General features: G+C 61.6%; 1 protein-coding gene across 10 annotated transcripts in view; it reads left to right on the top strand.

Moving 5' to 3' along the window:
* The window catches only part of SLC12A7 (solute carrier family 12 member 7), a 104,115-nt gene that overhangs the window by 43,812 nt on the left and 45,069 nt on the right, over positions 1-15,234 (top strand). For 5 of the 10 annotated variants that reach the window (XR_013418240.1, XR_013418242.1, XM_015139696.3 and 2 more), the window contains exon 1: positions 1,510-1,752. The exons of 1 other annotated variant lie outside the window; for it this stretch is intronic. Coding sequence is in view for 5 of the 9 variants with exons in the window: in XM_015139696.3 (XP_014995182.2) it covers positions 1,629-1,752 (124 nt within the window). In the remaining 4 variants the exon portion in view is untranslated. Of the gene's footprint in view, positions 1-1,508; positions 1,753-2,352; positions 2,643-8,096; positions 8,300-9,858; positions 9,988-15,234 lie in introns of those variants that run through there. 4 more of the 10 variants (XR_013418239.1, XM_078004550.1, XM_078004551.1 and 1 more) reach the window with 4 other exon arrangements.

The following is a 15,234-nucleotide window of genomic DNA, read 5'->3' as shown; positions in this document are numbered from 1 at the left end:
GGTTTCTCACCTTCCGTCCCACTGACCCAGGGAGACAGCTGACCTAGCACCACCCACAGCCCTGAGCTCCCTTTGGTGGGAGGTGGGGTGAGAGTGTGGACCAGGCACAGCTCCAGACACCCAGGCCAGAGGTACCTTCACCTCTGCAGAGGGCTGGTGCTGGATGGGGGACATTCCAGGAGGGGCCCAGGCCTCCAGCTTCTGCCCAGAAGAGCCCATGGGGCAAAGGGTAGAACCCTGGGCCATCCCAGGGCATGACTGGCTTTACTGGAAATGGCTGGAGAGGTTGGGCTTGCATTCCTTGATCCCACAGAGCCCCGTGATCCCACAGCCTGGAGGCCATCACTCTCATCCAGCTGCCATTTAGGATTAGACAGGCATGCTGCTAAAACATGGCCAGGCCATGCCCATTTTCCATGTGACAAGAGGCTGTGGCCATGTTTGCCCACACCACCTGTGTTTCTGCTTTGTTGTTGTACAGCAGTTGTGGGTGATTACGAATAAAGGCTGATTCATTGCACCTGTGTGCCATAGCATTTTAGCCCAGTTCTCCATTGACGGACATCTGATTGTTCCGTTTTTCATGAGTCATTTGTTGAGAAATGTGCCAGGTGCTGGCCGGTGGTATCTTGGTGTACGCCTGGCAGGTTCTAGAACTCCACCTTCCCTGCACCACCCTGTGAGCTTCTGGAACATTTCCCAAGGAGGGAAGGGAGGGTTCCAGGGCAGGGGCCGCAGGGCACTCCTGGGGTAGGCGTGGAGGAGACTGGGGTCTTCGTGGGTGGTATCTGTCATGGAGGGGGACACTCCCTCTACTGGGTTAGGTCCCTAACCTGGAGCTGGACCAAGGTCCAGAGGACCCCATCCCCAGACTATCCAAGACTCCTTCCACAGGAGATGCCTTCGCAGCCAGGCTGGGCTAGCCATGAGCCAGGCTAGGAGCCCAGGGTCTGAGCGGGTGTTGACCGCCTGGAGTGGGTGGGAGGACTGTGTGGGAGGTGGGTGCTGGAGGATGGCAGGGGGGGCAGGGGGCTGGAGCAGGAATGGGGGGCAAGCAGGAGGGGGTGCCGGGGGGGCCAGCAGGAGGGGCCCAGCAGGAGGGGGTGCAGGAGTGGTGGGGGGGGGTTCCCGCAGGAGGGCGTGCAGGAGGGGCAGGGGGCTGGAGCAAGAGCAGCGGAGGGGTCGGGGTGGGGGTAGGAGATCGAAGAAGGGGACAAGCAGGGGGGGGCAGGGAGTGGGGCAAGCAGGAGGGCGGCAGGGGGATGGGGTTTCCAGCAGGCGGGGCAGGGGGCTGGAGCAGGAGGGGGTGCAGGAGAAGGAGAGGGGATTCACTGGCTCTGCGAGGGTCGGGGGCGCAGGCAGCGAAGGCCCAGCGTCCTGGGTCGGGGCGGTCGGGCGGACGCAGCCTGGGTTGGGGGTCCCTGCGGGAAGTCGCCTGGCCCAGCTCCGCCGCGGGCCAACTTTTCTTGGGGCCGCGGGGCCAGCAGGTGAGGTCACGTGGCTCGGGCGGGGCGGGGCGGTCGGGGCTGGTCGGTCGGACCCCGCCCCTGCGCCCAAGTCCCGTGGCGTCGGCGGGAGCGGCGCAGCGCGGGCCGGGCCGGGGCAGGGACTGTGGGCTGCAGGCAGCCATGCCCACCAACTTCACCGTGGTGCCCGTGGAGGCGCGCGCCGACGGCGGCGGGGACGAGGCGGCCGAGCGGACGGAGGCGCCGGGCACCCCCGAGGGCCCCGAGCCCGAGCGCCCCAGCCCGGGTGAGCGCGGCCGCACCTGGCCGGACAAAGGCCGAGCGCCCCGAGAGCGGGTCTGGGCCCTGCATCCGGGAGGGGAGGTGGGCGGCGCGGTGGGGGCTGTGGCCGCGGCGGTGGGGCCGGGGTACAGGAGGCGCCCCTTCCCGCGCCCCCACCGCCTGATCTTCTCGGCCCCCCACGAGGGCCCCCACCCCACGTTAGTGGCAGGGCTGGCGGGCTAGGGGCTGTGCCCAGGCTCCGGGTACCATCGGCTCGGGTGGGACCGGGGGCGGAGGTGTGGACGCCGCTGCTGGTAGCTATGGAAACGGGGAGGGGCCGGACCGCGGCTCGGGAGGGAGCCCGGGCCCCTGGGTGGTCCCCGGTAGGACAGGGGTGGCGGTGGAGACCCGGGCGGTTCGGGAGCCGGGGCGTCCTGCGTCCCCCGCGCTCTCCCTTCCCCTGCGCCGCGGCCGTCCGGTCCCACTAGCCCGGGCCGGCCCGTCCTGCACCCGCCTGACCCTGGAGGAGCCGCCCACCCCCCAGCGGCGGAACAGGAAGGACTGCGCCCTGGCTGGGGAGTGGGCGGCCGCCGGGGCCTTGCTCAGGCCGCGTCCTCCCGGTTCCGGGAATCTGGAGGTTTCTAGCACTTTCACTTTCTCTGGGGGTTGGGGATGGGACTGGGGAGAGAATCCCCCAGCCCTGTTCCCTCCATCCTGGCTCCAAATCCCAGTTACTCCCGGGATCTCAGCCCCATCTAGAAAGCGGAGGCTGTTAGGCCCTTCCCTCCAGAGTCTCTGAGAAGGTGACGGGACTCAGTCCAGCCGCCACCCCGCGTGCTGGCCGTGCCCGCATGTGCCCGGGTCTCATGCAGTGGGTGGCAGCCTCCCTGTTCCCTTGCAGTGGAAGGAAGGAAGGTGAGGTCTATCCAGGGACAAGTCCGGCGGCAGACCCCAGATCCTTCCTAACCCACCATCCCCGGCAGGAAAGGCCAGACATCCCCTCCAGGCAGTTTAGGAACCCAGGGACACGAGTGGGGACCCACCGTGAAGGCACCCACCGAGGCGGGTGAAGAGTGGGCTCAGCTTCCTCTGCACGGAGGCCAGCCCAGATCTTGGAATTGGTCAGGCTGGATGCCAGGCTCAACACCAGGTGAAGTGCTAAGCAGGGTCCATGAGTCCAAGCCCCTTCTCTCCAGCCATCAGGGCTGAGTGAGGAAGCACCAAGGAGGGTGGGCTCTGACCTGGTCTTTCTGTGTGAGCTTTATAGCAACGCCCCCGAAACGCACTCAGGAGTCTTCCCGCCTGGCCGGCCCTTTCTCAAGGCTGATCAGGTTCACTTTTGTCTCTAGACTGTAAGTGTCGTTTGCTTTTAAGCCAGAGGGAATTTTGTGCTTGTTCCTTTTCTTGTCTCTTCTACTCTCAAGGCTGTTGAGCGGTACCCTGGGCCTCTGTCTGCCCGGGAGGCAGTGGCCCTGCCGGCGCACTCAGGTCCTGCTACTCAGGTCCTGCTACAGGCGTGTCAAGAGGCTCCCTGGCCCTTCATGAAATCGGAAACAGGAGGGAACGGGCCAGGTGTGGGCTTCTGGACACACTTGAAGGTGGCCTGTGGTGTGAGCTGAACTTGGGAGATTTCTCCGAATTGGCAGAGAACTTGCACCTGGGGCTTTTGTGCTGGCCACGCTTCCTCTTCCACAGAAAGGGCCCGGTGCCCAGCCACTGCCAGGCTGTAACGGGCATGCAGCTGCCCTTCGGAATCCACTTGATCACATCCTGATCTTCAGCCCACAGAGGTGTGGCGAGGAGTCCCGTGATGGGCACAGAGCCTGGGGAAGGAGGCACAGGCTTTGCTTTTTGGTGGCGGTGGTGGTGGTCGGGGGCAGGGGTCCTGCAGCAGCCGGAGCTGCTCCCAAAGGCCTGCTGCATGGGGTCCACGCCACAAGGTCACAGACCAGCTCCAAACCTGTCCAGCCACGGGAGTTACTGGCACCCAAGCTCTTCCTGACTCCATTGCCGTTCCCTCGAATGGTCCATGGAGGTACCATAGAGGTACTTCTGGGCTGGCGCCTGGGTGACGGTGAAGCAAGTTTGGGGGGCCTGGTGGGTTGCTCCTGGGCACTGCTAGGTGGGCGTGGAGAGGGCGTCCTGAGCCACCCCAGCTTGAACAGGGGACTCGGCGTCCTGAGCCCGGGTTGGGGGTTCGGGGGGAGGAGGGGTAAATGCTGCTGCCCAGGCTGCCTGGCTCGACCCAGAACCCAGCAAGGCCGTGTCTGCCCAGCCTGGCTCCAGGAGCCTCCTGTCCCCGACCCCTGCAGCTTCCCTGCTGCCTCTGGCGGAGCCTCTGCGGGAGGCGTCCTGTTCCCAGGATGGGCACTGTGCCCTCAGCACTTCTTCGGACAGAGCTTTTATTCCTGGTTTTATTTTTATGTGAAATGCCTCGTCTTGAAGTGATGGGACATGTTAGCCCTCAGTTTCTCAGTGGGGTGATTTTTCGAGTAGGAGGTGGGAGGACACTGCTGGGGGCCGGCTGTGTCTTGAGTAGGAATTGGAGGGACACTGCTGGGGGCTGGCTACGTCTTCAGTAGGAGATGGGGGGACACTGCTGGGGGCCGGCTGCGTCTCCTCTGACTTCAGGGTGGGTTGGGTTTTATAACTGACTTGGGGGAGCCCACTCTTCCTCCGTGACTACATCAGGGTAGACTCGCTCCTTCCCAGGTTATACGGATGCGTCGAGGGGTGTCGGGACCCAGGAGACCGTGGGAGGGGTGGGGAGGGAGGGCTGGCCAGTGCCCTGGCCTGTCTGGAAGGTGCAGTGTGCAGAGCCTCCGGCGAGGCCCCGCAGGCCCGGACCACCCACTCTCTAGGAGGGACGTCCACATGTCCGGGGCTCCCTGGGCTGGGAGAGGGTGGGTCCTGCCTGGCACCCCCAAGTCTCCCACCCTCAGCTGGGGCTCTGCCGGGTTTGCCGGGAGCTTTTCCTGGCTCGGGCGCCATTTCCCTCTTTGGGTTCCGTTTCTGAGATTTTCCACTGTGGCTGAGCTCGTGTTGGTTGTCCAGGGGCGGTCTCGCCTCCCTCTGCCCCTGGCCGCTGACAGAGGCCCGGTCGCACAGTCAGCGGCCTGCCTGTCCCTCCTGCTCCAACTATCTCCCGTGTCTGTGTTGGGAGTGCCCTCCTGAAATCTTAAATCTTAGGATAACAAGAGCTGCCACTTCCCGTCCCTACTCAGAAGGCCGTCCTGGGCCATCCTTGCCTGTTGGGTGCTGGGTGCCATGCTCTGCACTGGCCTTGGGAACGGCGAGACGGTGCACGCCGGCTGCACTGATCTGGGGTCCCCTTTGGGGATGCAGGGACTTGGGGGATCATGCATTACATAGGGGGACCATGCACAGAGCATCCGGGTTCCGTCCTTCTGAGTAGGGACGGACAGCTCTTGTTGTCCCCAGATTTCAGGAGGGCGCTCCTGACACAGACACGGGAGGCAGTCGGAGCTGGAGGTGACAGGCAGGCCGTTGACCCTGTGGCTGTGCCTGGGAACCCCTGCAGCAGCTGGGCACCACCTTGTGGGTATGGATGGTCATGGATATGTGGTGGGCAGGCAGGGAGGCTACGAGACATGCATTTTGTGTATCAGCTTCCCTTTTTGAAACCAAAGGAAACAAAAGATACACAGGAAGGTGGTGGCTGCTGGGCATCTAGGCTGGGGCCTGTGCTTCCTCCTGCGCCTGGTATACTCCCAGGCTGTCTCCAGGCAAGAGGCCCTCCTTAGCAGGCATGTGGTAAAGTGTGGTGCCTTCGATCAGCTGGCCGGGCGCATGTGTGCAGTCACCTGTGTGCCTTGTGAGTGTGCAGGTGTATCCATGTGTGAGTCATGTGCTTGCACCATGTATATGTGCACATGCATGTACACACGTGTGCACACATGAGTGCACTGTGCTCTTGCACAGCTGTGTGCTGTGGGCATGCTCGCGTGTGCGCGTGTGCGTGTGCGTGCGTGTGTGCGTGCACGCGTGTGTGCGTGTATGTGTGTGTGCGTGCACGCGTGTGTGCGTGTATGTGTGTGTGCGCGTACCGTGGCAGGTAGACAGGGACTGGGGCTTCCTTCGCAGCAGAGGGACACATGGCATTGAGTGTCCCTCTGGATATCCATTCCTTTCCCCTGGGCTAGGCCGGTCAGTGAGTGGCCAGCAGCTCCCCCTCTTGGTGTGGCCTTATGTTCAGGTCTGAACCTGCTCCAGGGCCTCTGATCATGTGAGGAGACCTTTGCCTCGTGGACTTGGTTTCCTGTCTTGCAAAGCTCCCCAGGCCTCTCGGAGTGGGCGAGGCCAGCGGATTCCACAGTGGTTTTCTGTCTCGTGTTGGACACCAGATCCCCTACTTAGAGTGGGTGACTTCTCAGTGCCTCTCCGGTGGTCTGGATGGCTGTTGGGAGGGCGGTGCCAAGAGGAGGGCCAGGTGCTCAGGCCTGGTGCAGGGGGCTGGTCGGGGCTGAAGCCCCAGGCTTGCTGGGGATCAGTGAATGTCGGAGACCTTGCCAGGCGGGCTGGAGTCAGGCAGAGGCACCTGCGGGACCCTGAAGGTGAGTTGGGGGCTGTCCTCCCTCATGCCTGGCAGGAGTGAAGTCACCTCTGTCAGGGCCTCTGCCCTTTGGACGTGGGGCCACGTCCTGCAGAGCTCCTTGGACCTGACCCAGGGATTCCGGGATGGCCCAGGCTCCTGCATGGGGGATGGGTGGCCTTTGTAAATCACAGAAAGCGACCTAGGTGGGCCTCAATCACTTGAGAGGTTTATTTGCCAAGGTTAAGGATGTGCGTAGCACAGAACCACGGGAAACTTCTGTGGTCCGGGCTTTTCTTCTCAAAGAAGGCTGGGAACTTGAATATTCAGAGGGTAAAGCGTGCGTATTAGGGGAAGAAAGAAAAAGAAGAGGGAGGGCAGATAAGAGGCAGGCAGCATTTGATCAGCGTTCACTGAACCCGTGTGTCACACGTGGGGGTAGAGGAAGAACCCCTCACGCCTCACACTCAGCGAATCTGCACATTTACCTACGACACAGTCACCACGGGGTGCGTGAAGTGCTCAGGTGTGCGTTTGCCTCTGGCGAGCAGAGCAACAACTCCTGGTTCTGTCCTTGGTCCCGCACCGTGAGGATGAGCTGTCGTTTCCACGGTCAGGGTGTGTTTTGTTGCAACTGCTTTAGCGTAAGGATCCTGTGGGCCCCAAAATGTGAGGGAGGCGTGTAGCTTCCTACACAGGAAGAAAACAGAAGGCAGGTTGCGTGACCCGTTTCCCAGCGTGACTCTTGCCTGAGACTTAGTGGGTTTGGTCCTGAGATCCTGTTTTCCTTCCATACCTTGGACCAGCGAGCCGTCCCAGGGCTGCCGTCCTCGGGCACTGCAGACAGACCCTGACGTGGCACCGCTGGGCACAGCACTGGGAGTGGAGGTCAGCTCAGGGGGACATCCCAGCCATGAAGGGCACGAGTGGAGCTGACACACCAGTGATCGATTGCCTCTGTGGGGCCGGCCGGCTGCCCGGAGGGCTCTCCTGTTACATCTCTGTTGGAATATGAATTTTCTTTTTTTTTTTTCTTTTTTGAGACAGAGTCTTGCTCTGTCACCCAGGCTGGAGTGCAGTGGCACAAGCTCAGCTCACTGCAATCTCTGCCTCCCAGGTTCAAGCAGTTCTCGTACCTCAGCCTTCCGAGTAGCTGGGACCACAGGCGTGCAGTAGCACGCCTGGCTAAGTTTTTTTTTTTTTTTTTTTTTTTTGAGACGGAGTCTAGCTCTGTTGCCCAGGCTGGAGTGCAGTGGCCGGATCTCAGCTCACTGCAAGCCCCGCCTCCTGGGTTCACGCCGTTCTCCTGCCTCAGCCTCCCGAGTAGCTGGGAGTACAGGCGCCCGCCACCTCGCTCGGCTAATTTTTTTTGTATTTTAGTAGAGACGGGGTTTCACCGTGTTAGCCAGGATGGTCTCGATCTCTTGAACTCGTGATCCGCCCGTCTCGGCCTCCCAAAGTGCTGGGATTACAGGCTTGAGCCACCGCGCCCGGCCTAAGTTTTATATTTTAAGTGCAGATGGGGTTTTGCCATGTTGGCCAAGCTGGTCTTGAACTCCTGGCCTCTAGTAGTTTGCACACTTCGGCCTCCCAGAGCACTGGGATTACAGGAGTGAGCCACCATATCTGGCCGGAATATGAATTTTCTAAGCTGTGCCTTAGACCGAGGTCTGGAGGGCAAAGTTTGATGTTTGATGTTAAGTATTAACCACACTTCCTGGCTGGGTGCTTTTGATTTCAACCAGCTCCATCAGCTGAGTGTTTCTGGGGGCGGCTCCCAGAGTCATTTTGTGATGGCCGCGTGGTGGGTGGGGCAGGAGTCCCTGGGTGCTGGGGAGTGTGAGACCCGCCGGGGCCTTGAGCGAGCGGCAGTCTGCTCCCTGTGGGGCCTGGTAACCCTGTGGAGCCTGGCGGAGCTGGGCATGGACGGCGTTCAGGAGTGGACCAGCTGGTCTTCAGGGCACTGGGCTGGGCTGGGGGCGTCTGGGGCCTGGTGAACAGATGACTGGGGGCCCTCCTGGTAACTGACACGGGGGGGGGGCTGGTCTTCTTTGGTCTTCCTTCTCAGAGGCTGGGGAAGTGCCGCCCAGGGACAAGGGCAGAGCACAAAGGGTTAATACCTTTCCTTTGTGAAGAGGAGGGAAACTCCCTTTTGGGGGCAGAGGCCTGTTCTGTGAAGATAAACCTCTGGCTTCGATGCAGCAGCCTGAACGATGAGCTGCCTGGCTGGCCATGCTGTCCAGGCCCTGCCTCTTCCCTTGTTCGTGGCCGCTGACGCCCCAAGGGTCCTGGAGCCTCTGGCCGGGAGTGCCGGGGAACAGGCCTACAGCAGGGTCCCCTTTGGCTGGTCGGTGACTGCAGGACCTCATCCCTGCGGGGAGGGGTGTGTGCTGCTGTTGCAGAGGTCTCAGGGTCTGAGGTGCTTGCGGCCCTGGGCTGTGACGCGGGCCCCCAGCCTGCCAGCCAGTGCCTGTTTCCGCTCTCTCCTTGGGCGGTTTCTTTTTGAGGAAACAGTTGTGGGGAGGAGAGTGCTGTGTCTGAATCACGTGTGAATCAAGGGTGGTTTGTTTCCTGCGTTCTGGGGTTTTCTCGGGCAGCACCCCACACGCACCTCCCTGGTGGGCCACTGAGAAAGGGAGGAGGTTGTGCCTGGAGATAGGGAGGCTGGTGGAGGCATCGCGATCTCAGAGGGGATTAGGCCAGCTTTTCCCTGCAGAAACTGCCCGTGAAGGCACCTCCCAGGCGTGGATCGGGATGGGTCAGGGTCTGACACGCAGACTCTCACTGCCTCTCTGGCTGGAGGGGCTGCCCTTCCTCTGGCCGGGACACTTGTGTGTCTGGTCTTCGCCCTTCCGTCTGCACCGCCTCCTTCGCTCTCGGAGTGGGGACACAGGCTGGTTGGACAAGCCCAGGAGGCTGCTCCCCAAGGGCCCAGCCCATCAGGATCTGTTTACTGACCATAGAGTCTGCATTCACTGTGTTGATAAGGTGTCGGAAAACTAATCTAGAGTGAAAAACAGACCAGAACTTGCCTCTGTGGCTGGGGGCCTTGGCTGGGGAGGGAGCTCGGCTCTGTGGGGAGTGGTCCTGGGGTCTGGGATGAGAGTGAGGCCTGTGTTGACCCCTGGAGTCAGATTGCCATCCACTGTGCTGGTTCCAGTGGCTCTGGGAAGTTAGGGGGCTGGGGCCTGAGCTCAAGGCTGGCCATGGACAGCCGCACGCAGCATGCCCGTGTGCTTGGTTGGCGTGTCTGGCTGGTGTGTCTGCCATGGCCTGGAGCCGTCCTCATGGTGGGGTAGCCCCGCTGGCCCTTCCAGCATTCCTGTCCATTTAGACCCAGTGCACAGGGGATGTCCACCTTGTACATGTGCATTCGCGAGGAGGATGTTAAAGTGATCCTTGAACATTTGCTCCGTGCCTCAGTTTCCCTTGCCAGGAGCCAGCCTGTCACGAGGGTGGCAGTGGCCATGACCTCTAGTCTCCTTGGCTCTGTCTGCAGACCTCTGGCGCCAGCGGGTCGGGCCTGGGCTTTCAGGGAGGCTCAGAGACGCCCTGGGCAGTCACTGGGGAGGGATTGAGTGGAGTGGAAATCAGAGGAGGGAAGCGCGCCAGGCCAGGCCCCTCCTGGGTCCCCTCCACACCACCAAGGGTCCCGACCGCAGCCCAGATGGAGCCTGTAACAGGAGCTGCCCTGGGAGGGCCTGGCAGGTGCGCTGGGGCCCTGCCTCTCCCGCCTTCCTTCGTCTCTGCCCCTGCAGGCTGCCTGGGCCCCGAGCCTCTGGCACTAGGGGACCCCGTGGCCCCTCCATGGCTCAGACGTCACTCGGGCTGCTAAGGGAGGAGGCTGGACCAGGACCAGCAAAGAGCCACCTGACAGAGGGTTCGGGAAGTGAGTTCACCCGAGGCCGCCTTCCCACAAGCAGGCGTGTCCTTTAGATGGAAGGACTGTGGTCCCAGTGTGTGTCTGTGTCCTGGGCACCCCGCCCCATGGGTGGTGCAGTCTGGGGGCTGTAGCCCCTGGGACTTTCTGCAGATGTGTGTGCTGCAGATATGTGTATGTGTACACGTGTATGTGCGGGTGTTTGTGTGTGACTGTGACTGTGGTAAGGGTATGCACACGTGAGTACAGGTGCGTGTGCAGGTTTGCGAGGTGAGTGTTGTGTGTATGGATGAGTGGGGTACCGTGTGTGCGTTTGAGTACGGGTATGGAGAGTGTCTTACGTGTGAGCATGTTTGCGTGTGCACGTGGAAGTGCCTGTCTGTGCACGCGTACCCATGCAAGTCTGTGTGTGTGTGAGTGTGTGTTTTGTGGGGCGGGTGTTCATGTGTGTCTGGCCGTAGCTTGCCAGGACCTTCCAGCCAGGCTTCCTTGCTCCCAGTGCCTCTTACGGTGAGCTGGGATCTCCTGGGCTCTCCTGGTTTACAGGATGCTGGCAGTGGTGTCTGCACAGACCGTTGGGAGGAGGGCCCTTCGGGAATGGGTGATGAAGGGCCTGTTTTTGCCTCAGAAGGCAGCACTGCTTTAGCCAGAAACTTGTGCTGGAAGCTTCAGCGCTTACCTGAAACCCCCGGGTCCCAGCCTGAACACTGGGCGGTTCTCATCCTCTGCCCCCGAGAGCCTCAGGTTCTGGATTTTAGGGGCAGAGGGAGGGCAAGGGTCAGGGGTCATCAGCTGGCGTTCGGGTCCTGGAACCCAAACACACTGTACTTTGGTGCCTGGTGCCATCACCAGGAGCCCGGCCTCCAGGCGGTGGGGGTGGGGGAGTGCTCCTGGGTCTGCGTCTTCACAGGGAGCCCAGCCTCCAGACAGTGGTGTGGGCGGGGGGTGTTCCTGGGTCCATTCAGTTGCGGGCTGTTCCCAGAGGCCATGTGGGCTGATACCACTGGGCCACCACGTGGACTGATGCCACTAGGTCACCACGTGGGACTCATTCTGCTGCAGGTGTCCCTGTGGCTCCAGGGGAGGGTGGCCCCCTGGACCCAGGGGACACACAGAGCCAGGCCTGAGCACCTCCCGGAGTGCAGGGAGCCGGGAAGCCTGGACCTGCTTGTCCCCTGCCCCGGGCCTGGCGCCTCTCTGTGTGCACAGGTCCTGTGCCGCCTGCCACTGCTCTGCAGGGCTGGGGAGCTGGACAGACCACCCACGCTGGAGGGCAGGAAGGGGCGGAGGCTGCCGGACCTGACTCCAGCTTCACAGCCCCTCCTGCCTGTCAGCTGCTTCCAGCTCTAAGAGGACGTTCCTGGAGCCCTTTTCGGAGAATGGCTGTAAAATCCCAAAACGCAGGAGGAATAGGGGGAGGGATGAGCCACTGAGAAAGGGAGGAGGTTGTGCCTGGAGATAGGGAGGCTGGTGGAGGCATCTCGATCTCAGAGGGGGTTAGACCAGCTTCTCCCTGCAGACACTACCCGTGAAGGCACCTCCCAGGCGTGGATCGGGATGGGTCAGGGGTCTGACACGCAGACTCTCGCTGCCTCTCTGGCTGGAGGGGTTGCCCTTCCTCTGGCCGGGACACTTGTGTGTCTGGTCTTCACTCTTCCATCTGCAGCCGCCCCCTTCCCTCTTGGGGTGGGGACACAGCCTGGTTGGACAAGCCCAGGAGGCTGCTCCCCAAGAGCCCAGCCCATCAGGATCTGCTTACTGACCACAGAGTCTGCATTCACTGTGTTGATAAGGTGTCGGGAAAACTAATCTAGAGTGAAAAACAGACCAGAACTTGCCTCTGTGGCTGGGGGGCTTGGCAGGGAGGGAGCTGGGGAAGTGGTGGGAGGCTTTTGGTAGGTCCGGTGAGCAGGGACAGGCCTTTGTTAATGCTTAGCAGATAGATGTTTTCTTGCCCAGGTGGCCGCAGCCAGAGAAAACTCAGCAAAGTGGCTCCAGAGGGCCACAAGGCTGCTCAGTGTCGGGGGCTGGAGGCCGGGCAGGGGCGGTGGTGGCCACTGTGTGCTGTGACATGCGTCCATGGGGTGGATCTGTGTGTGGATAGCTAGCACTGGGGGCGCACAGGATGTCTGCCCACTTGCTTACCTGAGGTCATTTTCATAATAAAATTAAGAGGTAGAAAAAAACAAGATGAGAAAAAACTGACCTATGGCCAGCTCTCCAGGCCAGGGCTCGACCTCGCTGCCTTCATGGCTGAGGAGGAGAGCGGCATTGGTCAGCCTGGTGTGTCTGGTTGGGAGGGCTCCTCCAAGGTCTCAGGGGCCCACCAGAGGCCGTGGTTCTGGGGCCTGGACCCAGGCCGGGCCTGCTGGCCAGACGCTGTCAGTCCAGGGCCTGTCTGCTTGGGCAGGTCCTGTTGAGACCCTGGCCCCTGGGGATAGGTCAGCCTGGTGCATGGGGTTCATGAAGACACCAGACAAGCTGTGAGCAGAGCTGCTGCTGGAACTGCTTTAAACCTGGAGGGACGGGCGCCGGTGGCACTGGTCAAGGCCCTGTCCCAGCACAGGTAGGCAGGGCGGTTCACCCAGTGCCAGCTGCCTAGGGCCGCTTGGGGCAGGTGAGCGAGGAGGGGCCTCTGGGGAGAAGGCACTGAAACAGGCTGTTCCCAGGGACGAGGTGGGCCAAGGCCAGGGCTGTTCCCAGAGCTGGGAAGATGTTGGGATGGACGGAGCAGGAGAGCAATGCACACAGCTGTGGGGGAGTGGCCACGGGCGGTGGGGGGCTCAGCTCATTGAGGGCTCCTGGTGGGTGCTCACCACGCAGAACCACACCCCTCCAGGCTCGTGTTTCACCTCCTGTTTCCCGGTGTCCTTTGGTGTCCTTTTCTGTCCCAGGACACGTCCAGCATCCAGCGTGACAGACACCGAGTTCCCAAACCTCCTTGGGCTCCTCTTGGCTGTGACGGTTTCTCGGACTTTCTTTTTTTGATGACTCTGGCAGTTTTGGGGAATCCTGGTCCATTTCAGAGAACGCCCCTCAGTTGGGAGGTGTCTGGTGTTTTCTCTCGTGGTTAGCCTGTGGCTGGGTGTTTCCGGGAGGAAGACCCCAGAGGACAGGCGCCCTCCCTGTACACGGCGTCTGGGCACACGCGTCAGCCGGACTGGGTGCAGTCTCCCCAGGGCGCCGTCTCCCCCTCCGTTACCCATGAGTGCAGCTCACCTTCCTCTCCCACCCCAGCCAGGCTTCTGGACCCTCATTCAGGGTTTGGGGTCTCGTTTTGGTTCCCGCTGTTGGATCTGCAGATGGGCTTGCCTTTGGGGCCTGCCGTGCTGTGGATTTGGGGGCTGCTGTGAGAGCATCCAGCCTTTGAAAGGCTTTGGAAAGATAGATGACAGCAAGCGGCTGCAGGAGGCCCAGGGTCCGGGCGGCCTGTACAGGGGCTTCTTTCCCCGTGACTCTGGCCGGGTCCTGTGGATTTTTAATTCTGACGGCGTGTCTGCAGAATGAAGCACCGTACAAGCCTCGACAGGCAGCACGGACAGTACCAGCCCCTGCCGTCCTGATGCTGCCCGAGGGCGAGGGACATTCGTGGATGATTCACGGGCTTCATGAGCTATTTGCAGACATCCGCCCGAGTCTCCTTCAAGGGGAAATTCCTGAGCGGCCGCCTCGCCTCGCTGTTCTCTTCCAAGGCGTGTGGGAGCCCAGCCGGCCTGGTGGGAGGAGAGGGTTGAAATGCCGTGGCTGCTACTTCTCGCCCTGGATGCTACTGGCTGAAGGTGCCTTCTTTTAAAGCCTTATTGATCACGTTTCTCAGTGATAACAGGAACCATCACGCACGGTCAGGGTGCGGAGTGGAGCGGCCCAGGCCTGGGGGACCCTGGACTTCCTGCTCCACACTCCTGCCCCACACGCCCGCCGGAGGGACCGTGGTGTTAGCGAAGGGGCCGTTCCCATCGCTCCCGACTGGTCACATGGTTGTTTTTTTTTTTTTTTTTTGAGACCGAGTCTCGCTCTGTCGCCCAAGTGGGAGTGCAGTGGCGTGATCTCGGCTCACTGCAAGCTTCGCCTCCCGGGTTCCCGCCATTCTCCTGCCTCAGCCTCCCAAGTAGCTGGTACTACAGGCGCCCGCCACCTCGCCTGGATGATTTTTTGTATTTTTTAGTGGAGACGTGGTTTCACCATGTTGGCCAGGATGGTCTCGATCTCCTGACCTCGTGATCCCCCCGCCTCGGCCTCCCAAAGTGCTGGGATTACAGGCGTGAGCCACCACGCCCGGCCTGGTCGCATGGTTTTAAGGTGTCCCGAGTTTTGCTGCACTTGGTTTTGGGGAGACCATGAGCTTGGCATGAACTGAGATTCCTGAGTCAGCCTTTCTAAACTGTCCTGGGCAGGCCACTGCTGTGATGTAAAATGTGAAAGGAGCAGGCCTTTACAGGGGTTTCTGTGAGGTGAGTTGAGTATTTCAGTCCTTAAATGTGGAGACAAATCAGAAATGGGTTTGTCTTCTGAGGAGGCAAGTTAGGTGGGGGTCGGTACCGTGGCTCATTATGTGTCCTGACCGGAACCGGGATCAATCCTCTGACCTGCCGAGATGCCTGCCGTCCCCCAGGGGAGATGGACCGGGTCGGGGCCCTGCCCTCCCCCAGGGGAGACGGACCGGGTCGGGGCGCTGCCGTCCCCCAGGGGAGAAGGACTGGGTCGGGGCTGGGTCGGTGTCTGTGCCGCTCCTGCCTGAGGCTGGGTCGGTGTCTGTGCCCCGCTCCTGCCTGAGGCTGGGTCGGTGTCTGTGCCCCGCTCCTGCCTGAGGCTGGGTCGGTGTCTGTGCCCCGCTCCTGCCTGAGGCTGGGTCGGTGTCTGTGCCCCGCTCCTGCCTGAGGCTGGGTCGGTGTCTGTGCCCCGCTCCTGCCTGAGGGCACGCGGTGTCTGGGTGCTGTTTTTTGGCCCACAGGGTGGATTTGGCTGGGGACACTTGATCTGGGTTGTTGGGCCATCCCTTGCCCCCGCTTCACCCAGCCTGTCAGAGGCCACCTGTGCATGGCGCCTGGGCAGGGGCACCGCCGAGGCCTGCCCTG

This window comes from Macaca mulatta, chromosome 6, assembly GCF_049350105.2.
Source record: "Macaca mulatta isolate MMU2019108-1 chromosome 6, T2T-MMU8v2.0, whole genome shotgun sequence".
Taxonomy (NCBI): domain Eukaryota; kingdom Metazoa; phylum Chordata; class Mammalia; order Primates; family Cercopithecidae; genus Macaca; species Macaca mulatta.
Note: the sequence above shows the minus strand (reverse complement) of the source record. Positions and strands in the feature narration are given on the sequence as shown.